Source organism: Chiroxiphia lanceolata, chromosome 16 (genome assembly GCF_009829145.1).
Source record: "Chiroxiphia lanceolata isolate bChiLan1 chromosome 16, bChiLan1.pri, whole genome shotgun sequence".
NCBI lineage: Eukaryota > Metazoa > Chordata > Aves > Passeriformes > Pipridae > Chiroxiphia > Chiroxiphia lanceolata.
This window is the reverse complement of record NC_045652.1, coordinates 15,854,095-15,879,757: the sequence shown is the minus strand read 5'-3', so window position 1 is coordinate 15,879,757 and position 25,663 is coordinate 15,854,095. Positions and strand designations below refer to the sequence as shown.

The window sequence follows — 25,663 nt, the reverse complement described above, 5'->3', positions numbered from 1 at the left end:
GTGCCCCAGGAATATTTTGGCTGAATTTCTCTCTCTCAGGGTCTGGTTTGGTGCATTGGGGGCCTCGAACTTATCGGGGGAAAAAAGTCCCTTCCTGAAACTTGCCCTCCTCTGCTGCCTCCAACCAAGCCCATTCATCTCCTCTGGGTGCCAAAGCCCCCGGAGCACCCCTGGAGCTCTTACCTCAGCTGCCCCAGCTCCAGCCAGCGGCACGGCAGGACCCGGAGCTGGGAAAACCATCCCAGCAGTTGGGGAGCCTTTGGGTCGCTGACGCGGCGGCCGCGACCGGCCGAGTTTCTCTGGCAAATTCCAGCCGGGCACCGTAACCCAATCGGCCCCTCGGCGGCTGCACGGGCGGTTTCAGTTGTCAGACACCACGGAGGGACGCGGCACAGGGCTGGATCCTGCGTTTTCCCACCTCATCCCGGCCCCAGGTGAGATCCAGCAGGTGCTGGAGCAAACCCACCTCACCTGCAACAGGGCAGGGTGAGGAGGCTCCGGGTGAGAAGGGAACGTAGTGCTCAGAGCTCTGATGAGGCACGAGGATTTTGCTTTAGACATTCCCACAAAGGCCACAAAACTGAAGGAATTACTGGAAATTCCTAAGGCATGGTGAAGGCTGGGCCAGGGCAGCGCCACGGACCCTCTGGGGAGAAGGAAGCAGCGCATCGGCTGCTCGGGCTCCCCCGGTAACTGCCCGGGGCTGCGAGAACGCGGCACGCGGCGCTGGGGTTATAAAGTCATTTAATTTACACTTTGGCGGCTTTAACCCTCCTCCCCCGCCGCCGCCCCGGCGCCCTCCGGAGCCGAGCGCTGGTTCCTCGCTGGGGCCGCTCCGGGAACGGTCCCTGCGGGGCCGCCGGGGCGCGGGAGGGCGCTGGAAGCCGCTGGAGAGGCTGGGAAGGGCCCTTCCGCAGGGCTGGACGGCGCGGACCGGGCGGCAGCTCCGCGGTCCCGGGATCCTGTGGGATCCCCCCGGATCCCCCCGGGGCTGGAGCGTGTGCGGGGAAGGGAGGGGAGCTGGGGAAGGGTCTGGAGCACCAGGAGCGGCTGAGGGAGCTGGGGGGGGCTCAGCCTGGAGAAAAGGAGGCTCAGGGGGGATGCCAAGGGAGACGGGAGGGGGGAGCCAGGCGGGGGTCGGGCTCTGCTCCCAGGGAGCAAGGGACAGGACAAGGAAACGGCCTCAAGCTGTGCCAGGGGAGGTTTAGGTTGGATATTGGGGGAAATTTCTTCATGGAAAGGGTTGTTAAACACTGGAAGGGGCTGCCCAGGGAGGTGGTGGAGTCCCCATCCCTGGAAGTGTCCAAGGAATGACAAGGTGGGGATCGGGAACAGGGGGGACTCCATGGGCTGGGAGGGCTTTTCCAACCTAAAGGATTCTGTGAATCTGTCTTGGCCCTCACAGAAATACTAAAAACCTTGACCTCAGTCCTGTGCACCGGTGGAGAGGACTGGGATGTGCTGGTGGAGGGGACTGGGATGTGCTGGTGGAGGGGACTGGGATGTGCTGGTGGAGGGGACTGGGATGTGCTGGTGGAGGGGTCCAGGGGGCCCTACCTGGGCTGGGGCTGCTTCATTCCCATGGTCAGTGAATCCCAGGCCCTGCTGCAGGGACTCAGCCCCGGGGGGCTCTCACAGCTGCTTCTCTTTCGTTCCAGGGCTCGGGATGGACTTCCTGACACTCTTCTTGGTTTACCTGTGCTTTGTGCTCCTTGTCACTGCTCTGCTCTGCCTCTGCTCGGGAAGGAAGGAGAGTTTCCTCACAAGGAGTGTCACCAGGGCAAGCCAGGTAAAGAACTGGCCTTCCAGGCAATGAATGAGCTGCCAGGTAAAGCACTGAGCTTCCAGAGGAACCATCATCTCCTGGTCTGGTGGTCTACCCTGCTTCATTGTGCTAAAATTAGTGCAGCTGCTTTATTTCTGCTCCCTAAGAAATGCCAGTGTATGTGGTTAGAGTGATAATATAGTGTATTTCATATTTCATCTTGTTTTGACAACTGCTCTCAAGGAAGTGGGGCTGGAAATAGAAATAAACTTCCTTTCAGCTGTTTAAATCCTGCCCAAGCAGGTAGTAAAAAACCATTTGAGTCTCACAGCTCCTGTCCCTGCCTGTGCCTGTCTGAGGTGGGGGTGAGGATGGAGCTCCTCAAAATGCTGGAAGCACCTTTTCTGTGACACCACAACATGTCAGCTTTGAGAAATTAAATAATAATCAGGCCCCGGGAATTTTCATTTTTATGTTATTTGTTGCTGTCATTGAGGGGAAAAAGATGGGGGAGGTTTAAGGATTAAAATAGAGAATTATAACTGGTGGCAAATATTTTAGGGGAAGCTCTTTAATGTGTGTACTAATGCTGCAGGCTGTTATATGCTAAGAAAGAGGGAGGAATGAAGAGTTTTAAAAGAGGATTAAGAATTGGCATTTTATTGTCAAAACGGAGAATTGGAAAAGCACCAGCTCATTTTTCTGTCTGTTGGGCTGTGTCTGAATGAAAAGGGAAAAAAAGCTGTAGTACTCCTGGAAGGGAAACGATGACAGAATTATCACTTCTCTTGTAAATTATATTTAATGCTGTTCACAGGAGTTCAGACAGACTTTGATTTTCATTACTAGTATTATACTCGATCTTGGTTTATGGACACACTGTGCAGAGAAATTGATTATTTTCCCCCATTTCTTAATAGAAATGTTTAACAAGCAGGAATTAAAATACTGCTGTGGAGCCACTGTCTGGAGGAAATTAATTGGTATTTGTACATATGAAGTAAATCCATGTGAATATAATCAATACTTTACCTGAACAGGCTCCCCAGGGCAGTGGGCACGGCCCCAAACCTGCCAGAGCTAAACAGGCATTTGGACAACGCTCTCAGGGGCAGGGTGGGATTGTTGGGGTGTCCTGTGTAGGGCCAGGAGTCGGATTTGGATGACCCTCCTGGGTCCCTTCCAACTCAGGACATTCCATGGTTCTGTGATTAAATAGTTTCTCAGGACAATATTTTAAATTCACTTCTAGCTGTAATTGATGAATGTAAATAATGTAAGTATGTAAATAACGAAGTGTATAAGCCTGGAAGGCTGCTGTGGTTGCACTCAGGGTGCTTTCCTGCTGGGTTGTGTCTCCTCTGGCAGCAGGCTTTGAAAAGTCTCTTCTCACAAACACTTGCCCCTTGAACCGCTGAGACGAGACGCGCCAGTTATCACCAAAATATTTAGCATCTTCTCAGCTCCACATATGCTTTTTGCCTCCTGGTCTTTCACATCCGAGGCAGGAAGCTCTCGCTGCATATTTTCTTTCCATGTCAGCCAGAAATAGGCTCAGCTGCTCTAATTCCTCCTCCAGGAGCTGTGTGTTGCTATAGAGATGTGTGGGCTCGGAGCAGAGTCAGGCACAGGCACAGGCCATGGCTGGGGATTCACCCCATGAGCACAGGCAGGTCCTCCCTCACAGGCAGGTCCTCCCTCACAGGCAGGTCCTCCCTCACAGGCAGGTCCTCCCTCACAGGCAGGTCCTCCCTCACAGGCAGGTCCTCCCTCAGCACGTTGGACTGTGCTTGAAGGGGCAATTAGACATGGAGCCATCGGGCTGGATCAGACGAGTTGAAGAAACCAGATTTTGGGGGGTTTGGTTGGGTTGTGGGGTTTTTTTTCTTTTTCTGGAGGCCAGCAGGCTTTATCCCTTTGCTTATCTTCACTTGATCTGTCAGATGGCCTGATGGAGCATATTGTAGCTGGGGAATTGCTCAGTTCTATCCCCTGCTTAACCAGTGCCCAGCCTACACCCACCCTAAGCTCCTTAGAACTTTCACACATTAACCCAGATACATTTGTTTGGGCTCCCAGGAATGTGGAACCCCAGCAGCATGCCTGCCTCTGCCCTTTCCTCATGGAAAGTGTGGAATTGGAGCTGCCCAGGGAGGTGGTGGAGTCCCCAGCCCTGGAGGTGTCCCAGGAAGGACTGGCCATGGCACTCAGTGCTCTGGGCTGGGGGACAAGGGGGGGATGAGGCACAGGGTGGACTCCATGGGCTGGGAGGGCTTTTCCAGCCTAAATGATTCTATGTGTGTTATGGTTGGGCTGGATGATCTTGAAGGTTTCTTCCAACCTTGATTCTGTGATGAGGAGCTCAGATGCTCCTGAAAATGAGCCTCCTCCCCGGTGCTGTGACAGTACAAACACAGAACTGAGGGGCTGGGGGCTTGTGTTTAAATTTGAGCTTCCCCAAGGCAGAGGTGATGTGCAGTTCAGGTAACACAGCCTCTCCATTTCCCTCAGGTGCTCTCGCTGGTGATCCCCACCCAGCTGCAGAGGGTGGCACACAGGGTGGCACACGGGGCACTGCACAGGCTCTTCCACACCAGGTATTGCCCTTTCCTGCCTTTGGGGTTATTTTTCACTAATATTTGTGGTTGCTGTTGGGCTCTCCTGCCACCACCAGAGCTTCCATTATTATCCTGAGATGTTCCCTCTTTGTTAGGGATGTTTGTCAGGGGTTACAGGTTCCCTTTAAGGTTTGCCACGCTGTTGTCTCTCTCTTCCTTGCTCGTTGTTTAGAAGGTGGTGCCCTGAAACGTTTGAGCATATTGACAAATGAAGATAATGTGGCTCAGTAACAGATGTTGCTCATCACACTGGTGGGAGCTGTGTCCCCACAGGAATTACCACGGCCTCTGTGGCAGCTGCAGATGGAGCCAGACAGACTCACAGGCTCCATCCTCTCCCTCAAATCCCATTAGTCCTAGTCCAGCAGCCTGGATGTCCAGGTGGCTCGAGGGAAGCTGCCCAGCTGCCAAAGTGCAGCCTGCTGGATTCAGGTGGATTTTGTAGGGTCTGTAAACTCCAGTGCTTCAGGAATCATTTAAATACCTTTCCCTGGGGACAGGAGCTCCAGTGTGACAGACACTTCAGGGTGTAACATCTCCAGCTGTGCTGTGAGTGCTGGGCTTGTTGTGCTGCCTGTTTTGCAGATCCTCTGCTGTAACCCAGCCTGGGACAGAGAGGTGACCCCCCATGCACTGAACTGCTGTCCACCCCTGCCAGCCTCCTGCCACTCTTACTTCATGCAGCAGCTCATATTACTACAGTGTTTTTAAGGTTATTTACTGGAGTTTTCTTTGCTGTCAGAGCAGCAAATGTCTTCTGGCAGAATGTTTTATGGCCTGTTACTGTGGCATGTTTTGTCAGCAGCAAAGTGATTATGAGACTTTGTACTGACAGGGAAGAAAAATCCAAAGGGCGTGGAAATAATGCAGTGAATTTAACTGGCATATTTAAAGGAGTGTATGTGGGAAGAAGAGAAAGAGAAGCCAGTGGATGGAGAAAACACTATTAATATGCAATCCATGCTGGCCTGAAAACCTAAAAGAGGTGTCTCCTTGCATTTGGAAAGTCTTTGATCACCTCTGAGTGTACTTGACCTGTTAATCAGGATGCTGAGTATTAAATAGACTGTCCCCTTTCTGTTCCAGGAGCTGTTTGTTTGTTGTCCTGCACATAGCCTTGCAGGCTGCAGTGTTTGGGGAATACACCTGGGAAGTGTTTGGGTACTGCTGGGAGCTGCAATTCCACCTCCTCCTCCTCCTCCTGCCCTACCTGCTGCTGGCTGGGAACATGGGCTGCTTCCTGCTCTGCTCCCGGGCCAATCCTGGTAAGCTCATGCTCGTGCTGGAGCTATTTGAAAACCAACCTTGGAAATTCTATGAAAACCTCTTTTTTTCACTGTTTTCCTTGTTTCTTTGACAGGTATAATAACAAAATCCAACCATGCATCCCTGGTTAAGGTTTATGCTTATGATGGTGTGATGTTCCAGAGAGGCACCGTGTGCCCCACGTGCACCATGGAGAAGCCAGCCAGGTCCAAGCACTGCAGTAAGGGCCTGAGCTTCCCTGAGAAGTGATCCTTTCCCAGAGGAATCCTGCACCAGGAGCTGCAGTTCACACTACAGCTGTTCTGTGATGAGCTCAGTGCACACAGGGCTGTGCTTGTTTTCCTGGGGTCCCAGCTCATAGCTGCATTTGCCCAGCCCTGGAGCTGCTCTGTTGCTCTTTCTTCTCACAGAAATTGCCAGTTCTGATGGTCTAATTCAGGGTCAGGAACAGCCAAGTTTGTGAGCAGCTGGAAGTTAAATGACAAATTATCACCTGTCAAGACATAAGTTCAGGATTTTGTGTTTCACAGAATCATAGAATCCTGGAATGGTGGGGGTTGGAAAGACTTTAAAGACCCTCTTGTTCCAACCCCCTGCCATGGGCAGGGACACCTTCTACTATCCCAGGTTGCTCCAAGCCCTGTCCAACCTGGCCTTGGACACTTCCAGGGAGGAGGAGTCCACCACCTCTTTTTCAGCCAGAGAGTTTGCTGTTATCTAAAATAAAGGTGGGAGCTACAATCTCTGCCTTTCAGGTGCTTTGCTGTGCAGTTCTGTCCGGGAAACCAAAGCCTTGGTGCTGCTGCCTCGGTGAATAAAAGAGGAGAGGGGACACATGATTTTTCTTACGATATGTATCTGTAATTAATTTCTTTGGCTCAGAAGCTGTCAGCTAAATCCCAACCATCATCCTCCCGTATTTTCGAGTTGAAAGCTATCCCAGAGCTTGTAAAAATCAAACTGGTTCCTTGGCAGCCCCGTGACCAGGCTGCTGTGGTGTCCCTGCCCCCAGGTGTGTGTGGGACGTGCGTGCATCGCTTCGACCACCACTGTGTGTGGCTCAACAACTGCGTGGGGGCCTCCAACGCCGCCTGGTTCCTGCTCTACCTGCTGTCCCTGACGGCCACGGCCACCGCCCTCGCTGCCATCACCCTGTCCTTCCTCAGCCACGTGGTGCAGCTCTCCAACCTCCTGCACAGCACTTACCTGGATGCCCAGGGCCAGGAGCACCCCGTGGAGATTCCCTTCCTCGTCCAGGTGAGTTGATGCTACGGAAAGTTTGGCCTCGCTCTTTGCTGTCAGGGATCTTTCCCCGCTCCCTGCAGTCTGTTCCCATCCTGAGAGTTTTAGCAGCTCTGCACAGCTGATTAGGTTTGGAAAGCTGCCATGGCAGAACACTTGAAAAATGTGGGGGTTTTCTCTCGGCACTTCCTTGTGCTCTCCCGTTCTTTGGGTTTCTGTCTCCAGTATCTGTCACTCAGCAGACCTGGTTCACAGAGAATGAATTTACATTCCATGGCCTCCCACTGCAGTAACATTTAGGAAACAGCTGACAATCCTTGACATCCTCATGGAGATGTTAAAGCAGGACCCGCTACCCTGGAATTTAGATACTGGGAATATTTTCTCTCACATGCAAGCAGAGGGTGACTGTGAGTCTCTCTAGCACTTGAGTGATTTTTATCTCAGTCCCCTCATCCCTGTAGTGTGGCAGTGAGGTGATAAGTACCAAATGCTTTATCTTTTCCTCATCCTAGACAGCAGATGTTTCAGCCTTGGACTCTTACAAAGGCATCCTGGTCAGGAAGTGTTTGAGCAATGCCATTACCACTCCCCAGGAGTGGGATTTGACTCAGAAAAGAGCTGCTTAAACTGTATCATGTCAGCAAAACCCAAAGTTGTACCAGATTGTTGCCCCTTCATTTGGCAGTTTGTTTTCAGATGATTTATGTTACTGTTTTGCGAAGTAAAACAACGACAAAAAACAAACAAGCAAAACTCCAAAACAAACAGTTGGAAATAGACGGGTGTAGAAAATCCTCCCACGTATTAGCAAGGCTTGGGAGAAAATACATGTCTGGAACTCTGCATGCTCTGCTCAGAGGTTCAGGTAGAATCATGGAATTGTTAAGATTGGGAAACACCTTTAAGGTCATCAAGTCCAACCATCAAGCAGCACCTCAGCTCTGTTCACCACTAACCCACGTCCCCAGGTGCCACATCCACACGGTTTTTGAACACTTCCAGGGATGGGGACTCCACCCCTGCCCTGGGCAGCTGTGATAATGCTTTGCAACCTTTTCTGTGAAGAAATTTTCCCTAATATCCAACCTAAACCTCTCCTGGTGCAACTTGAGGCCGTTTCTTGAGGGATGGAGCCTTGCTGAGCTGGGTGGGAGTCGGGGCTGGGACCTTGTTCCTGGGGCTCCCCCACAACTCCATGTGCACATGGATGTTCATTCCAGCTGGGGTTTTACAATGGCCATGTGATTTTAATCCTCCAGTTTTTTAACTAAGTTATTTTTCTCTTTCCTTGCAGCACCTTTTCTTGACTTTCCCTAGGATTGTCTTCATGCTGGGGTTTGTTATCCTGCTCACACTCGTCCTGGGTGGATACAGTGCTTTCAGTCTGTACTTGGCCTTCACCAACCAAACCACCAATGAATGGTGTAAATCCAGAAGATTTGGGGTGTCCCACCATCTCTCATCACAGCCCCCTGACAGACAAGTTGTCTACAAAAACATTTATTCTAAAGGAATCTGGAGGAATTTAAAGGAAATCTTTAGGCCTCCTACAGCATTGGAAAGGAAGAAGAAAACATGAAGATATTTGTGCATCTTTAAACTTTTTTGGTAAGATTTTTATTCCAGCAGTGGGTTTGGATGCCCCAAACAGCTTTTGGAACAAGATTACTGCAGAACTCGGGTTGATGGTGCCCCAGCAGAGCAAGGTTAAGATCCCTCCCTCTGTGAGGTGTCTGAGGTTCAGCTCAGTCCTGTCTGCAGGATACAGGGACCAGTAGGAATTTCCTGGGATGGAGAGGCTGGTTTGGTCCATCTTCCTGCAGTGAATGTTCCTCTCTGGGAAGGGCCAACACAGCTGCTGTGAATTTTGAGGAAGCTGCACCTTTTGTGAGTATCTTTGTGTGGGAAATGATTAACCCATTACTGTAACAGTACAACAGGTAGTATGTATTTAACTGGAAAAAAAATGGTTATTGACAGGATCTTAACCTACAGAGACCATGTTCTGCTGCAGATTTTGTACTAATGTGGAGCACCTTCATTTCAGGAAGGACAATTAAGTGCTGCATCCCCTTACCTGTCTCTTCCTTGATCCCTGTTTTCAGCTCCTTCACAATGAGATGCCATTTCAGCCTGAAAATTGTGAAAATGGGAAAGTCTGGACTGAATCCTCATACCCATCTCTGGACAGAGAAGGGTATCACAGATTTGATACCGAGCTCTGGACATACAGATTCCAGACTTAATCCTTCTGGCATTTCCCATCTTTATTCCATTGTTTGATTTTAGGCATTTCTCTGTATTTTGGGCACTTTGCTGCTGGGGAAGTTGGAGTTTCCAGGGCTGCCCCCCTGCAGTCACTGACCAGGCCACATAAAAGCACAGCAGTGACTAGTCCCCCACTTCTTAAGCATGATATAAATACCCCCATGTCTTTCTCCTTCCAGAAATTCTTCTGTTTGTGTGATAATAGAGCAGAAATTAGAAAAAAAAATATAGTAAGAACTTTAAATAATTTTATTTTCAAAAATGTATTTATTTACATGCTGAATCTGTACAATATGCAATTAAAAATCCATATATGGTTTAAAAAAAACCCCAAATTCCTATACAATATGGCTTTCCAGCCCCCAGACTGGCTCTCAGAGCAGCCTGGCTGGCAGTGCAGGGTACAAGGATGCACTCAGAGACCAGTACATAAGGCTACTTGTCCAGGATATCAAATAAAAGAGAAATACTGCAGTACCATGCCTTGGGAGGCCTGAAGGAGTGAGGTTAAAGGCATGAGAGTGTTTGAGTGGTGCTCAACACACCCCACAATTCCTTAGGTTTGGTTTTCTCCACTTGTTTTAAATGCATATGATTAAATAGTCTCTTGTGAGACCCCACACTTTCTGAATCCCTCTAAAAACCAGACCACTGCTGTCCTGGGGACAGTGGGAACTGATTCCCAAAGGCTCCTCCTTAATTTGAGGCTGCTGTACCCAACAGAGAGCATCCCCTGTGGCCTGTCAGTCCCTTCCCCATGTGACCATGCAGAGGGTTTATCCCCTGGTGCTTGTTTTAAACTGGGAGCACCTCGGGCCCGTCCCACCCTGTCCCAGGCCTGGCCTATCCTGCCAAGCCACCTCCCTCCAGCGCGTTCTCTCGCCAGGGACGGGTCAGGGCTGCCCCAATGCCCCGGGCTGGGCCCCCCAGCTGGCTCTGGGTGCCCTACACGATGACAGTCTGCACCTCCAGCTCCCCCTCCTGCGCGGCGATGACGAACTCGCCCGCGTGCTCCATGATCTCGATGTCCTCAGATGCCACCATGGTCACCGTGGCCTCCTGGGCGGCGACGGCGCCGTCGGCGGCGAGCACGGCCCCGTCCCCGATGGCCGAGGCCAAGGTCATGGCCACCTGCTCCGTCAGGCTCTCGGGGGTGGCGATGGTGATGGTGTCGGCGGCGTCCGCGGCGGCGCCGGCGCCCTCGGCCACGGTGACGTTCTGCACGATGATCTGGTGGCCCGAGCTCGCCTGGTTCACGATCTGCTGCACCACCTTCATGATGTGGCTGTCGACCTGCGCGGGAGCAGAGGCACAGGCGGGCTGTGTTCACCGGGAGCAGCGATGGTTGGTGCTGCACAACCAGCCAGCCTCCTCCTGCTGGGAGTTCTCATCACCCCAGCACTCTGCAACCCCTCACCCGCATGGCACTGGAGGTGGGTCACTAGTAAAGTGCTTCCTACAGAAAGTCAAACTACTGTTTGTAGAAAAGCCTCAACAGTCCACACCCAAACTTAAACTGATGGAATCAGTTCAGGAGCTGAGCCGGGTCTGACTCTGCAGCAGCCCTTGTCTCCAGCATTCAGGAATGCCTTAGAGGATCACTTCCCCAAGGGTAGAGTGTTACTGTACAATTTACCCAGCTGCAGCTCTGCTCTTGTGTCTGAAGCCCCCGAGTCACCATCCCTGAGAGGGTCTGGGGTTATCAAACCCACAATGAGCCACATTGTGTTTTCAGATCTGCAGAACTAAAGGTGTGGAGTCACAGAATCCCAGAGTGGTTTGGGGTGGAAGGGAACTTAAAGCCCATCCAGTCCCACCCCCTGCCGTGGGCAGGGACACCTCCCACTAGCCCAGGTTGCTCCAAGCCCCGTCCAACCTGGCCTTGGACACTTCCAGGGATGGGGCAGCCACAGCTTCTCTGGGCAACCTGTGCCAGGGCCTCACCATCCTCCCAAGGAAGGATTTCTTCCCAATATCCCATCCAGCTCTGCCCTCTGTTAGTAGGAATCCATTCCCCCTTTTCCTGTCACTCCAGGCCCTTGTCCAAAGTCCTCCTCCAGCTCTCTTCTAGGTAGGTAAATGAATGATTTGAAGTTGGGTTTACTTAACATGACTCTCAGCCACTAAAAGTGACTCATTTCATCTACATCAAGGCCCCAAAATCACAGTTTGTGTGGCTGCTTTACCTCATGTCTTGTTCCCTCTATTATTTCAGTAGCTTCACTGGTCTCCATGTCTTCAGTAGAAGTCTTGAAAGACAAAATGAGAGGATTCCCTTTTTAGGTTGTTCCAAAAAAATCCTTTGTTACCAAAATATAATTCACTAAGATCTTTCACACAAGTCTTTCTGTCCCCCCCCCATGATGCAGTAGCTACTCCAAGGAGACCTCCAGGACATTCCCTCCAAATCCCATTATCATGAGCTACTTAAAATTAATGCAAAATGGTCACACATAACTGGAAGAGAACCTCCTCTCTCAGCAGGATTTGGCCAAGCAGCAAATTTTTCTCCTATTGGAGAAAAACTATGGCAGCACTAAAGGAACTCAGTAACTGAGCTCTGTTATCCTGCTTGGATAAGAACTGGCTCTGTGTCATGAAGAGGGAGAAAGTGAAATACATAATTCATTGCTTTTGGCAGCCTCTGTTAGAAACAACAGAGACTATCTAGGACAAAACAAGCTTAACAGAAATGGGAGAAGAGAATAGGGAAAGCTGAAGTGAGTTTGTGAGGCCGTAAAATCCGGTGTGTCAGAAGTTTCCCGACTCAGCCTCCTGCTGAGGCACTGTCACCCTGCCCTGTGTTCTGCTTTTCCTGCCCATGTCACACACAGCACCTCTGGAGGGTGAGGAAAGCTCCAAGTGCTTTCCTTCCAAAGCAGGTTAATCCTACTGACTCCCAGGGCCCTGCAGGTAGGGGTGATCCTGTTTTACCTTCTCCCGAGAGCCCAGAGGAGGAACATGTACAGCTGCAGTTTTCCTGAGCAAATCCTGTGCTAAATTCCGCAGGAGCAGCCGTTTGCCCCCTCTCACCTCGATGATGTACTCCTGAGTGTCAGCCACCACTGAGGAGAACTCCACCAGCACAGTGTGGGGATCCTCCGAAATCACCGTGGCCGCCAAGTTGTCCGCTGACTGACTCTCCTCAGACACCATCACTTCTTCCACCTCTTTCATAGCAACGAGGCAGCCACCTGGAAAATTCCCAAAGTGCCAGAAAAACATCACTTTTCATGGCCATCTCACATAGTACCTGGAAGGTGCTACACAGCACCAACGAGGCCTCTTCATGGGATGCCAAGGACAAGTAAGCAGTGTCACACAAGAGGCTCTCAGCACACCAGGACAGGCCAAGGAACAGCCTAGGAAAGCCCTGTGTGACACCAGGCAGCTGAGCCTCAAGCAGAGCAGCTCTCCAGTGCAATACCAAAAAGTACACAGTTAAATTCAGATGATAAAACCACATAGGATTTCAAAAGCTGTCTGTGAAGAACCTACAGGAAGAGTTTGGGTATACTTTAAGTCACTGTTCTTTTCTGCTGATGCATTTCAGTATCTCCTAGGAAACTTCTTTTTCCCCTAAAGTAAGCTTGTAGTGTTCCTTGGAACCTAAATATATGGTCAGCACTACCTGAAGGAGTCTGGAAACCCATGCTTAGGAGCTAAAGGAGCAGCAGGTCCAGTGCAACTAATCCCATCAAAGAAGATCATCTGTGAGAACTTTACTCAAGACATTTTCCCCACAGAACTCGTAGGCCCCTTCAGATACCGGAAGGACTGTTGGGAGCTCTCCACACAACCTTCTCCAGGCTGATGTGACCATCTCCAGGCATCTCCTGATGCACACACGGGCACAGGGCACATCCACCCCAAGGATCATTCCCTCTCAGCCAAAGAGCAGCTTGTCCAAAGCCCAGCCCAGCCCCGGAGCTCACCTTTGGTGCGGAGGTGCCTGTTGAGCGTCCCGTGCTCGGCGAAGCCGCGCCCGCACTTGTAGCACTTGAAGGGCTTCTCTCCGGTGTGGTGGCGGATGTGGCGCACCAGGGAGCCCTTCTCCCGGAACCCCCGGCTGCAGAACTGGCACACGTACGGCTTGTCCTCCAGGTGCGTGCGGAAATGCACCTGCTGCGCGTTCTGCACACACAGGGAACAAGGGGAGGGTGCTGAGGGGCACGGCAAACTCACGGGGAGGGATTTCAGCTGCCGGGGGGAGGCTCAGTGTTTTGAGGAGCTCTCGCGCAGGACACAGGGATTGGTTTTGTGGTGGCGTGGTTTAGGGATGGCACTCCCCGATTTAGTGCTCCCACTGAGACTCTCCAAAGCGTGAGCCGCTCGCTCCCCCTCCCTCTGCAGTGGGATGGAGAGAGGGGGAGGCACAAAAGGGGAAGATCGTGGGTTGAGGTAAGAACAATTTACTGGAAACAGCAATGAGATAAGAAAATGAACAGTAACAGCAACAATACCAACAGCAGAGGGTGCAAGAAAGAAATGAACGATTCCCACAAAAACCTGCCAATAACAGACAACACTGGACAGCTCCATCCACCACTGTTTTCTCAGCCCAAAGGAACTCCTTCTGCCCAGGAGAGACTCCCTTCCACCGCCCCCAGCAATGACATGGGTGGTACAGAATAACCTCTGTCCTAGCCATGCCCCTCCTGGCTAGTGCAAAAATTAACCCTGTCCTGGCTGGAACCAGGACATACTGTTATTACATATTTGTTCCACACATGAAAGAAGAGTTTCTTCAGAAATGAGACAGTTTTATGAAGACTGTCCTTTTGCCCACTAAACCAAAACCTCCTTTTGGTGTTTCACATTATAGAATCCCAGAATGATTTGGGTTGGAAGAGACCTTAAAGCTCATCCAGTCCTACCCCTTGCCATGGGCAGGAACACCTTCCACTAGCCCAGGTTGCTCCAAGCCCTGTCCAACCTGGCCTCGGACACTTCCAGGGGTGGTGCAGCCACAGCTTCTCTGGGCATCACATAAGAGGCAGGTGGCACTTGTTCTTTCAGGAGCAAAGCCTCCTAAGCTCTCCCAAGCCCTGGCTCTGGGAAGGGCAGTCTGCTGCCAGGCTGCTGTGAGGGGGACACACCTTTGTCTTGTAGCGCTTGCCACACTTGGGGCAGGGGTAGGGCCGCTCGTCCGAGTGCACCCGCCGGTGCCCCTTCACGTGGGCGATGGTCTTGTAGAGCTTCCCGCACTCCCCGCAGCGGAACCGCCGCTCGTTCACGTGCACCTCCTGGTGCTTCTTCAGCAGGTAGGCCTTTGTGAACTCTTTGCCACACTCCTCACACTTGAAGGGTTTGTACTCTAGACAGAAAGAAAACGTGTGGTTGGGCCAGGACAACCAGCAGCAGCAGCAGCAGCAAGGATCCAGTACAGGCTGTAACCAAATTCTGACCAAAAACTAACCCAGACAAGGAGAGGAATTGTATTTCCATCTGCATATGTGGGCTTTCATAGAATCCCAGCTGGGTTGGAAGGGACCTCTGGAGATCATCCAGTCCAATTCCCTGCCCAGGCAGGGTTACCTGGAGCAGGTGACACAGGGACTGTCCAGCTGGGGTTGGAATTTCTCCAGAGAGGGAGACTCCACGACCCCCCTGGGCAGCTGTTCCAGTGCCCTGCCACCCTCAAGGGAAAAGTTCTGCCTCATGTGGAGGTGAAACTCCTTGTGTTTTAGTTTATGGCCGTTGTTCCTCATCCTGTCACTGGCACCACTGAGCAGAGTCTGGCACCATCCTGTGACACCCCTTGGAGATCCTTGTATGGATTGATGGGATGCCCTCTCAGCCTTCTCCAGACTAACCAGGCCCAGAACCTCATCAGAGAAATGCTCCAGACCCCTCATCACCTTTGTGGCCTCCACAGGACCCTCTGCAGCAGCTCCTTGTGTTTCTTGAACTTTATCTCAATCATACACGAATTCTGGTCAGAAGTGGCTCTGTGAGCCACGGCACGTGTCAGACAACTGCACCAGCACAGCTTTACCTGTGTGACTTTTGATGTGTGTCTCCAGGGCAGCAGTTTCACTGAAGGCTTCGTTACAGTGAGGGCAAATGTACCGTTTGTACCCGTTGGTTCTTTCTGCAGGTGCCTATTGGAGAGAAAATGGTAAAGCTTCACTTTGCTCGTACTGGTGTGCAGTGTAAGGATTGCTACCCAAATTCCCATTTAAATACTCCAGCTTTGACAAGAAAGAGATCTCTGTTGCTGAGAGACACTGCACTTAAATTACACGTGAAAAGTGTAACTATAATGATGGACACAAAGCCCCAGGCACCAGAGAGACACGTGAGGACAACACAGGGGAGTGAGGCCAACAGTGCTGCCCACAACCAAATACAGGCAAGGAAGATTAAAAAATAATCTATTTATGGAATACAAACATACAGACTCTGCTTCTTCTAATTTAACACACTGTTCTCCACACGGCTCCTCTTCTACTTCCACCACTTCTAGTTCTGGAGCAGCTCCAGCAGGTTCATCCGGCTTCTGCACCTCCTCCACAGCAACTCTCTCGATCACAATTCCCGAATTCCTCATGGCCTGCCTCAGCAGATTCTCACTGTTCACTTCCCCCTCACAGGGCAGCTCCTCAGGATGCGACTGCTGAGGGAACAAACAGGAAGTTTGGCACAGCAAATCAACAGTTTGCCCTTTCTCACAGCAACATTGCTGCGACAGTCACACTCTGTGGGGTGTCTAATGCTGTGCTACGGGGTTGAAAGATCAACCAGGGAATATCTTGGGCTGGGGAGGAACACGAGGTGGATCTGTACTCTGAAAAGCCAAGGGATGACAAGCCTTTGCTCCTACCACAGTCTTGTAGCAGGGAATGGTCAACAAAAACATCCCCTCATCCTCCACACCCCTGTAATCTACCCACTGCTCAGCTCAGCAGCAGAAGGGCTCAGGACAGAGAACAGTGCCTGCCCACGTGGAAAAGAACCTAATTAACCACTTAATTCCTACACTCAGATTTATTCTGAGCACCCATGAAGATTTTGTTCGTGAGGTGAAACATCCTTTGCACAAAACACACAAAGGGTGTTTAAGAGAGACGACACTCACGTCTGGGTCCAGGGGTTTTCCATCCACCACAGGAAGTTCCTGCATCTGGACATGGACTTCGTGGAGAACGTTTCCCTTTGCATCTGTCACGAGGTGGATGACGGGGGAGGCCTCGATGGACTCGCTCGCTATCGATGAGACCGTGTCTGTGTTGGAGCTGCACGAGCCTGCAGGGGAACAGCACAGTGAACCTCGTGGGGAACAGCCACCCCTCAGCTCCCTGGGCCCTACAAAACATCTGCCTCAGAACAGTGAGTGCTTGTTAACCAGCTTCTCACACATTCCTCAGTCAATGCCTGGCTACAAGCACTTCGGGGTAGTAGTTTTGCTCCATAAATTACTTTTTCCTGTATAAAGAATATAAAGTGAATACCATAGAATTTGGGGGTTTTTTTCATAAATGAGGTTCTGGGAACGGTTTGTGTTGGAAGGGGACCTTAAAGATCATCCCATTCCACTCCCTGCCATGGGCAGGGACACCTTCCACTAGCCCAGGTCACTCCAAGCCCCATCCAACCTGGCCTTGGACACTTCCAGGGATGGGGCAGCCATCTGGGCTGCTTCTCTGGGCAACCTGTGCCAAAAGGAATTTATATTCCAAGTGCAGGAGAGTTTGGCTTTATCAGACACAAGGTAGGTCCTGACAGCATCACTGACCTGATGGCAAATCCTCTTTGTTGACAACTATTTCTTTGGTCATGTTGAAGCGAATCTTTTCGGTGCAAGGTGTCAGAGATTTAAGGTGCCGAGTCAAAGCTCCTGATTCTCGGAAGCTTTTCCCACATTTCTTGCATTTGTAAGGTCTCTCATCTGGAAATGACAAGGATCAAAACAACAACATTATGCCCTGCCAGGATCAGCTCTGTGTGTCAGGCTGCTGGAAAAACATGTTCAGCTTCCTACAGCACACCGGCTGTGCTTATCCCAGAACCTTCCACTGCCTCCCAGCACCCCAAATACTGGGGAGCTCAATGGCCTCAGCTCAGCAGAAGGTGGAAAGCACAAGAAATTCCACTGGAAGGCAAACAGATAACCACACACAGCTCCAGCAACGAGGAACTCTTATTTGGAGAGCCCTTACCAGTGTGCCGCCGGTGGTGTCGGATCAGAGACCCCTTTGTCCTAAAGGAAGTTCCACAGAGTTTACACTCATAGTCCTTCCTGCTGCTGTGAGTGATCATGTGAGCTTTGAGGATGCTGGCCTAGGGAAAGAATTTCCTTTAAGACATTTTCCAAATGGTTTCAGGGTTCTATATTTCAACTACGGAGAACAACAACGCTCCTTGCGAAAGCAGAACTTCCCTGTGGGAAGAGTGTAGCAGGCAGCAGAGAAGCTCATTCTCATTCTTTTTGAGATCTCTTAGCTGACAACTCCCTGACTAAGTCCCATGAGCAGAGATGATACTCACAGTTTTGAATGTCTTCTGGCACAGCCCACACACGTATCGCCCCTCCTTGTTCACCTGCAGCTTCACCTTGACCAGCTCGCTGGGAACGTCCTGCTCCTGCTCCTCGGGGCTGCCCTGCTCCTCACCCACCTCCCCGTCCACGGGCCCGTCTGCATTCTCAAAGACATGGTCTCCTGCTACAATGACTTCTTTGATGTGCCCGCTGCCTGGGAAAAGGGTGGGGAGACACTTGGGTTCTTTACAGGATAGAGCTTTACCCAACAAACAAGTCACTGTTCCAGCATTTCGTGCAGAAAGAAGGGAAAAAGGCACTTTAGATCTGCAGCTCAAGTCTTTGCAACCCCCTAGTTATTGCAGTGTAAGTATTAAAGTGGGCACTCCTGGAATGGAGCTTTAAATCTAATTTGCATTAACTTATAACTCTAATTTCTGTGAATTGTTCGCACTAATTAAGCTGAAAGAAGTCAGATTTAGGTTGGATGTTAGAAGGAAGTTTTTCCCTGTGAGGGTGGGGAGGCCCTGGCACAGGTTGCCCAGAGCAGCTGTGGCTGCCCCATCCCTGGAAGTGTCCAAGGCCAGGCTGGACGGGGCTTGGAGCAACCTGGGCTAGTGGAAGGTGTCCCTGCCCGTGGTAAGGGGTGGGAGCTTTCCAACCCAAACCTGGGTTTGTATTCCCTGATCCTAAAGCAGAGAATGGCAGAGCTGACCTGGGGATGCCTCTCACAGCTCTGAGGGAACACCCAGCCCCAAATTCCAGTGCCACAGAAGTGCCACAGACCAACCACAACCCAAACCCACCAGAGGAGGACATGGACAAGGTATCAGGTTCCAAACTCCCTGAGGTGCAAAGGCAGCCCCTCCGAGCTCACCTACGATGGTCGAGGCACTGCTGATCTCCTCTGCTATGGAAGAGGCTTCAACAACAATGTGGGCGACAGTGATGGACTCCTCGACAGCAGGAACCCCCTGCTGGCACACGGACCGTCTCAGCAGGCAGGTTTTGCTTTCTTTAAACACAGGTACCCCCCTCCAACCCACCAGGCCGCTGCATCCCAGTTATCTGCAACCCCGGCGCGGAGCAGCCGCTGTCACCTTTTGTCCTTCCTGGCCGAGGAGCCCGGCGAGCGCGTCGGGAGGGCGCTGGCAGCCCTTCTGCAGCTTGTGCTGCACGAACTCCTGCAGGGAGCTGAACTCGGCCTGGCAGCGCCCGCACTTGTGCACGTCATCCTCGTCTGCGGGGGAAAGCTCCGTCAGCGGCGCCGGCACACGGAGCCACCGGGCCGGGCGGGACCGCAGCGGGTCACTGCTGTCCCCCCGCTCCGGCGGGGCCGTCCCAGATCACCCCCGGAGAGGGACACCCCACACCCGCCTGGGCAGCCTGACACACCGACAGCCGCCGCTCTGCCCGCCTCGGGAGGTGGGAGGAGAGCGGGGCGGCCTCGGGGGGGGCACACGGACCCCCGCCCCGCTGGCAGCACCGGCGCAGCCGGGCCGCCCCTCAGCCGGCGGGCGGGGGCGGTGCGCGGGCGGTACCTTGCTCGGCGAAGGGCGGCGGGAGGCCGAGGAGCGCGGCGGGACCCGCGGGGGCCGCGGCCCGACCCGGCCCGGCCGGTGCTGCCGTAAGCGCCGCCGGCCCCGCGCCCGTTGCCATCGCGGCCCCCGTGTCGCAACGCGCCGCAAGATGGCGGCTTTACGGCCGTGTCGTCATAACAACGGGACAGGGCTCGGCGGGGAACGCGTCCCGCGGCGCGGGGGTTCCGGGGCCCGTGCGTGTTGTCGGGGCACCGTCCCCGCGCGCCCTACGGCAACCTCTGAGCGCCGTGAGCCGGCGAAGCGGAGCCTGGCGAGCTACTGCCGGATTACCGGGGGGTTATCAACGAGTTACCACAGAGTTATCCCAGCGCGTTACCTAACGAGCCCCTCAGAGCCCGCCAGCACCGCGTGGCCCTGGCCAATGGCAGCGCGTGGGGGGCGGGCCCTCGGAGAGAGCGACCAATGGGAGCGTAGGACGCTGGGACGGGCGGGCGGGGCGGCGGGGACCGGCTCCGGCGGGGGGCGTGGCCGCCGGCACCGCCACCCAATGGGGACGCGGTCCGTGCGGGGCGCTGTCAATGGGGAGGCCGAGGGGGCGGGCCCGGGGCGCGGCGCGGCCAATGGGCGGCGCGGGGCGCTGAGAGCGGCGGGCGGTCATGGCGGGCACGGCGGGGCCGCGGCGCTGCCGGCGGCTCGAGGGCGAGGCGGCGCGGGCAGTGCTCGCCAACGCCGACACGCTGCTCTTCGACTGCGACGGCGTCCTGTGGCGGGGCGACACGGCCGTCAGCGGCGCGCCCGCCGCGCTGGGCCGGCTGGCGGCGGCGGGCAAGCGGCTGTGCTACGTGACCAACAACAGCGGGCGGACGCGCGTGGCCTACACCGAGAAGCTGCGGCGCCTCGGCTTCCCGCCCGCCGAGCCCCGCCACATCTTCGGCTCGGCCTTCTGCGCCGCCCGCTACCTGCGCCAGGCGCTGCCGCCCGGCGCCGCCGCCTACGTGCTGGGCGGGCCCGCGCTCGCCGCCGAGCTGGAGGCCGTGGGCATCCCGCACCTGGGCCCCGGGCCCGCCGCCCTGCCCGGCCCCGCGCCCGCTGACTGGGCAAAGGCGCCGCTCGACCCCGCCGTGCGCGCCGTGCTCGTGGGCTTCGACGAGCACTTCAGCTACGCGAAGCTGTGCCAGGCGCTGCGGTACCTGCTGCAGAACCCCGACTGTCTGCTCGTCGGCACCAACCGCGACCACCGGCTGCCGCTCGAGGGCGGCGCCGCCATCCCCGGTGCGCGGGGCGGGAGGGCGGAGAGGGTGGTCCCGGTCCCCCGGCTCTGCGGGGCTCCGTGCTCAGCTCTAAATCATCACATCTCAGTGCTGGCTTGATAAAATAGGAAGTTGCACCTCGACATGAGGAAGAACTTCTTTTCCTTGAGGGTGGCAGAGCACTGGAACAGCTGCCCAGAGGGTCATGGAGTCTCCCTCTCTGGAGACATTCCAACCCCACCTGGACAGTCCCTATGTCACCTGCTCCAGGTGACCCTGCCTGGGCAGGGGGTTGGACTGGATGATTTCCAGAGGGCCCTTCCAACCCCAGCTATTCTGGGGTTCTGTGTGGCAGCCCAGGTGTCTCAGAGCCTGGACTTTGTCTCACAGCACCCCTGCAAGAGGGATAATCCATGCTGAATCTTTACTCGGGGAATAGTGGTTCCTTTTTTGGCTGAGTGTGGGACAGAATTCCAGCCTCCCGAGAGGCCTCATGTGCCGCCTTTGCCGGGGCTGGCCCGTCCCTGTGGCTGTAAAGCCAAGCTGTTGTGTCCCCAGAGCCCTGGGCGGGTGTGGGTGCCGGGAGCCCTGTGCTGGCCCTGACTGTTCCTGCTGTCCCCAGGGACGGGCTGCCTGGTGAAGGCCGTGGAGACGGCGGCGCAGCGCGAGGCCTTCATCGTGGGCAAGCCCAACCGCTTCATGTTCGACTGCGTGGCCAGCGAGTTCCAGGTGGACCCCGCCCGCACCATCATGGTGGGGGACCGGCTGGACACGGACATCCTGATGGGGAACAGCTGCGGGCTCACCACGCTGCTCACCCTCACCGGTGTCACCGCGCTCGACGAGGTCCAGGCACACCTGGACAGCGACTGCCCCGCCAGGCACAGCCTCGTGCCCGACTACTATGTCGACAGCATCGCCGACCTGCTCCCGGCCCTGGGCGAGTAACGGGGCAGCTCTGCCCCAGGGACAGCCCCTGGGCTCGCCCTGTGGCAGTAACCTACTCACTAGGTACTCCCCGGAGTTAGCAACCCTTAGCTTCTCACCTCTCTGTCCTCTCGGTATGATTCTGTTTACATCTCACTCCTGAAATGCACTTTGGAACAAAGGGGGCATTACAGTGGCCCCCAGGGCTGGGGGCTTGGGGCTGGTTTTAATTATAAACACATCTCTCCAACATTAGTGATGCTCCACGGCACAGAGTCCTCTGGACTGGGCTGGGGAAGTGGAGCTGGTTGATGTGAGGAGAAGGGCTGTGTTCTGGCCAGACTGGGCCGTGGCTCAGCCTGGTTCGTTCAGGGAAATGACTCTGGGGATGTGCAGGACCTGTGGCTGTGTTTGGAAACACTTGTGGAGCGGGTGTTTGCCCTGGGGATGATTCTTTTTCCCCTGTGTTCCAGGGCACAGCCCCATGTCAGGTCACAGAAACAAATTTGTCTCCTTCATTTGACCCCTGCAAATTGCACCTGTGACACAGGTGGGGACAATCCCACACGAATCCAAACCATGGCTGCTGCACACTGTGTCTATCCGGGGTCAGGTGTGTGTACAGCACATACACACGGGCACTCCCTGAGCCTAAAAACAGAGCAAAATATATTTAAATTATAAATTTAAGCAGAGTCTATGATAATATATCTTGTTTCCCAGGAGGGAGGATGAGAGGAATGTATTTACTGATGACAGTAGCTATAATTCTCCTACATGCAGAGTCTGTAGCCATACAGGACTGTCCTTCCCTCCTGCTGCTTCCCAGGAATACCCAGATCGATCCGTACCGAGTTCTGTGCTTCCCTCAGCATCAACACAGCTGCTTGCTTTGGCTTTAGCTGCAGACCCCAGATCCTGCTCAGTCCCTGGATGGGTGTGGGGCCCAGGGCAGCTCTCCCCAGGGGCTCCTGTGTGTGACAATGGTACGTGCTTCCTTCCCACCCTGAGGTGCTGATCTTCCGCGGGGCCGGGCGCGGTGGGGCTGGAGGAGGGCTGGCTTGCTCAGGGATGATTTCAGTTTGGTCTCCAGGTGGGGTTGGGTGACAAAGGGCTCAGCCATGGGGTGGGATTCTGTGCTGGCTGAACCCACTGTATAAGCTTTTGCATTATAGAATTAACTGAAAATTATATATGCAAATAACACACTTCTATTCCATAGATTCCAGTATCTACAGTTCGATTTCAGCACTGGTTTTCCTTCCTGTCCTGCTGTCCAGCTGTGGCAGTGCTGATGCCATTTCCTGCTTGGTAACTTGTCACCTTGCTTGTACAGCAATAACTCTGTGGTCCAGAGGGTCTTGGGGTTCCCACTGTGTTGGCTGATCCTTTAGAAGGGTGTTTGTTTGTAATCTGGAGTTGTGGCAGGAACTGTGGATGATCTCTTCCCTGCTCCTGTCTCAGCTGGAAGGACTGTGTGAAGTCACCCAAGTAGAACTTGCCCTGGACCTGGATAATGTGGAAATGGACATTATGGATTCACTGCAGGTCGTGTCTGATGTAACCATGTGTCTTTGGATTCAGTCCCTGTATCTGGTGCTTTTGGTGTCAGGAAAAGGCCAGGAGAGGTCCAGCCTCCCTCTGGCAGCTCTGCCCTGCCGAGGGTTCTCTCTGGCCAAGGGAGCTGTTGCCTGGACTCAGGGATGCTGGAATGTGCTGATGGCGCTGTCAGTTGTGCTTCAAAACACTCTATCAACTTCCAAATGGTTTTTAATCCTCTACTTGAATTCCCATTAAACTCTCAAATGTGCTCTCCCTGGTACTGTCATTTTGTGGTCTCGTCTCCACAAGCTTTGGTGCAGCTGTGCAGTGGGAATCCTGGGACTTAGGGATGCGGTTTGGAAGGGACCCTGAAGATCACACAGTTCCACCCCCTGCCATGGGCAGGGACACCTCCCACCAGCCCAGGTTGCTCCAAGCCCCGTCCAGCCTGGCCTTGGACACTTCCAGGGATGGGGCAGGCACAGCTTCTCTGGGCAACCTGTGCCAGGGCCTCCCCACCCTCACAGGGAAGAGTTTCTTCCCAATATCCCATCTAACCCTGCCCTCTGGCAGTGGGAAGCCATTCTGCCCTGTCCTGTTGCTCCAGGCCCTTATCCAAAGTCCCTCTCCAGCTTTGTTGTGGGCTCTCTTCAGCCAGTTTGGTCAGCCCTGGGTCATGCTTGGTAGGAGAATGTCCCAAAGCTTCACTTTCCCTGGGTAGACACCACGTGAAGGAATTCTGAGCTTTTCCTTGCCTCCACACCTCGGTTGTGTCTGGCCGGCAGGTCTCAAACGCTCCGAGGGCTCCTGGACTGCGCAGGATCTGGTGATCTGGGAATGCTGTTCCCTGGGGTGTTTCCCAGGGCAGGACACGGGTGGTGAGGGTGACACTGTGCCAGGGCCCTGCCCGGGCTCTGAGCGAGGGCTGCAGGCGGGACAGGGGTGTCTGCGCGGGGCAGCGGCAGCGGCGCTCGGCGGAGCACAGAGTGCTGCTGGAACGTGGGAGCAGCCGCTGCCAAGGGCAGGCTGCCCCTGTCCCCTGCCATCCGATCCCTCAGTGAGCCCTCCCGGGCCCTGCCAGCCCCGGGGCCGCACAAAGCCCCCGATTGTGGTCCCGCAGGGGCAGCGGAAGGGCCGCGCCGGGCACTGACAGCAGCGCTGGGCTCCGCGCCGGGCACACCTGCGGCTCCCGTGGGGCCCTCTGGCTGCGAGGGACGGCTATTTATGTGTGGGGGATGCACGTTCTGGTTTCCCAGGTGTGCCTGGAGCCGGGATCATGCCCAGTCTGCGCGTGGGCAGGAGGCAGAGCGGCAGCAGCAGCCGGGTCCTCGCCTGAGGAGGAGGATGGAGGGTGGGGACAGCACCAGCCCTGCTGCCCCTGCAGTGAGTATCCCTGTTCCCGGCAAATCCCAGGCAAAGGCTGACTCTGTCCTTCCTCTGGGACTTGACTTTGGACAAGGGCGTGACAGGACAAGGGGGAATGGCTTCCCACTGCCAGAGGACAGGGTTAGATGGGATATTGGGAAGAAACTCTTCCCTGTGAGGGTGGGGAGGCCCTGGCACAGGTTGCCCAGAGAAGCTGTGGCTGCCCCATCCCTGCAAGTGTCCAAGGCCAGGCTGGATGGGGCTTGGAGCAATCTAGGCTAGTGGAAGGTGTCCCTGCCCATGGCAATGGGGTGGAACTGGTGGGCTTTAGGGTTCCTTCCAACCCAAATCATTCCAGGATTCCATGATTCTATCACAGACAGAGCCCCTGCTCTGTGCTTGCCTGATTCTGCTCTGAAGTGGCTGAGATCCCCCCATTCCTCTGGATCCTGGTAAGGTTTCGTTCGTTCCCCAGCACCCCCAGTTCAGCTCCTGTAAGGCTGTCAGCTGGATAGGTTGGAAGTGCCTGGACTTACAGGGGTTAAACCTGTTGGGTAACAGGTCAGAGGTGCCAAGGAAGCCTGGTCTGACGCTTGGGATGAGTGTGAGCCGTGACCTGCCGAGGGCTGGGAGCTGCTGGATTGCTCTATTTGCACCTTTCCCACCTGAGGGAATTCCATTAGCTATTGAAAACCTGCCAGTTACTGCAGGGCTGGGGCTCTACTCTGTTGGAATCAATAGGATTTCAGATATGTGCAGTTTTAACTCGCTGCTTTTCTGGGGAATAATCTGGAAGTTCCCTGTTTCCAATCAAGATCTGTAACTGCCCTGAAGCTGGATGAGCTTGTACAGTTGGAGCACATCTAACCCTGGGCATGGATTGAATTTCTCTGTCTCAGAGAACTGTGAAACATGTTAATTTTTTTAAGTGTGGCTTGTGTTTGAGATTATTGAAAGCACATTTTCTGCTTTGTGAAAATCCTGTTATGTACCATGAAGTTAAATTTAATTGCTTTAACATAAGAATTAAAGTAAATTAATAGAGCCAATGGAAGCGTCACAGGACTGCTGAGCTCTTTTGCTTGGTCTCATGGACAACAACTTAGCAAGAGAATTCAACACGACCAAACACAGGGAGGAGCATGGAAGCAGGATCATTCCACATGGGGTCTGATTCCAGTGCTGGTGGCTCCTCTGGGACTTCTGCTGTAAACCAAAATAATTTAATTTGTGGTTCCCTGTGTGTGGAAAGCTGCAGCTCCAGCCCTGCCCTGAGGGTGTTGCAGCTTCTCTGGCCATGGCAGTGCTGGTTACTGGGATGTGGGATCTGGAATTCCAGCACTGTGGGATGAAAGCTCCATTATTCCAGGTGCTGTGATGGTTTGGCTGTTCTG

General features: G+C 54.0%; 3 protein-coding genes across 7 annotated transcripts; 2 read left to right on the top strand and 1 right to left on the bottom strand.

Moving 5' to 3' along the window:
- Positions 1-343: 343 nt before the first annotated feature.
- On the top strand, positions 344-8,970 carry ZDHHC4 (zinc finger DHHC-type palmitoyltransferase 4). 5 transcript variants are annotated; one of them, XM_032704106.1, is made up of 7 exons: positions 344-434; positions 1,659-1,789; positions 4,277-4,362; positions 5,470-5,648; positions 5,744-5,869; positions 6,662-6,906; positions 8,189-8,970. In XM_032704106.1, the coding sequence occupies exons 2-7, from the start codon at positions 1,667-1,669 to the stop codon at positions 8,471-8,473; spliced, it is 1,044 nt and encodes a 347-aa protein (XP_032559997.1). In that variant the 5' UTR covers positions 344-434; positions 1,659-1,666; the 3' UTR covers positions 8,474-8,970. The 5 variants fall into 5 exon arrangements, with proteins under 5 accessions (XP_032559997.1, XP_032559999.1, XP_032559998.1 ...); XM_032704108.1 differs by lacking the exon at positions 344-434 and adding an exon at positions 916-998; XM_032704107.1 differs by lacking the exon at positions 344-434 and adding an exon at positions 924-1,030.
- A 439-nt stretch (positions 8,971-9,409) lies between these two features.
- On the bottom strand, positions 9,410-19,843 carry E4F1 (E4F transcription factor 1). The gene is made up of 15 exons (XM_032704361.1): positions 19,605-19,843; positions 19,186-19,340; positions 18,745-18,884; positions 18,522-18,618; positions 17,653-17,858; positions 17,325-17,445; positions 16,901-17,053; positions 16,244-16,410; positions 15,563-15,781; positions 15,161-15,266; positions 14,262-14,479; positions 13,098-13,296; positions 12,196-12,356; positions 11,349-11,411; positions 9,410-10,455 (listed from the first exon to the last, which is right to left on the bottom strand). The coding sequence occupies exons 1-15, from the start codon at positions 19,841-19,843 to the stop codon at positions 10,108-10,110; spliced, it is 2,592 nt and encodes an 863-aa protein (XP_032560252.1). The 3' UTR covers positions 9,410-10,107.
- Positions 19,790-23,181, top strand: PGP (phosphoglycolate phosphatase). Its single transcript, XM_032704111.1, has 2 exons — positions 19,790-20,457; positions 21,058-23,181. Exons 1-2 carry the CDS (start codon positions 19,842-19,844, stop codon positions 21,381-21,383), a joined length of 942 nt encoding a protein of 313 aa, XP_032560002.1. The 5' UTR covers positions 19,790-19,841; the 3' UTR covers positions 21,384-23,181.
- The last annotated feature ends 2,482 nt before the right edge of the window (positions 23,182-25,663 follow it).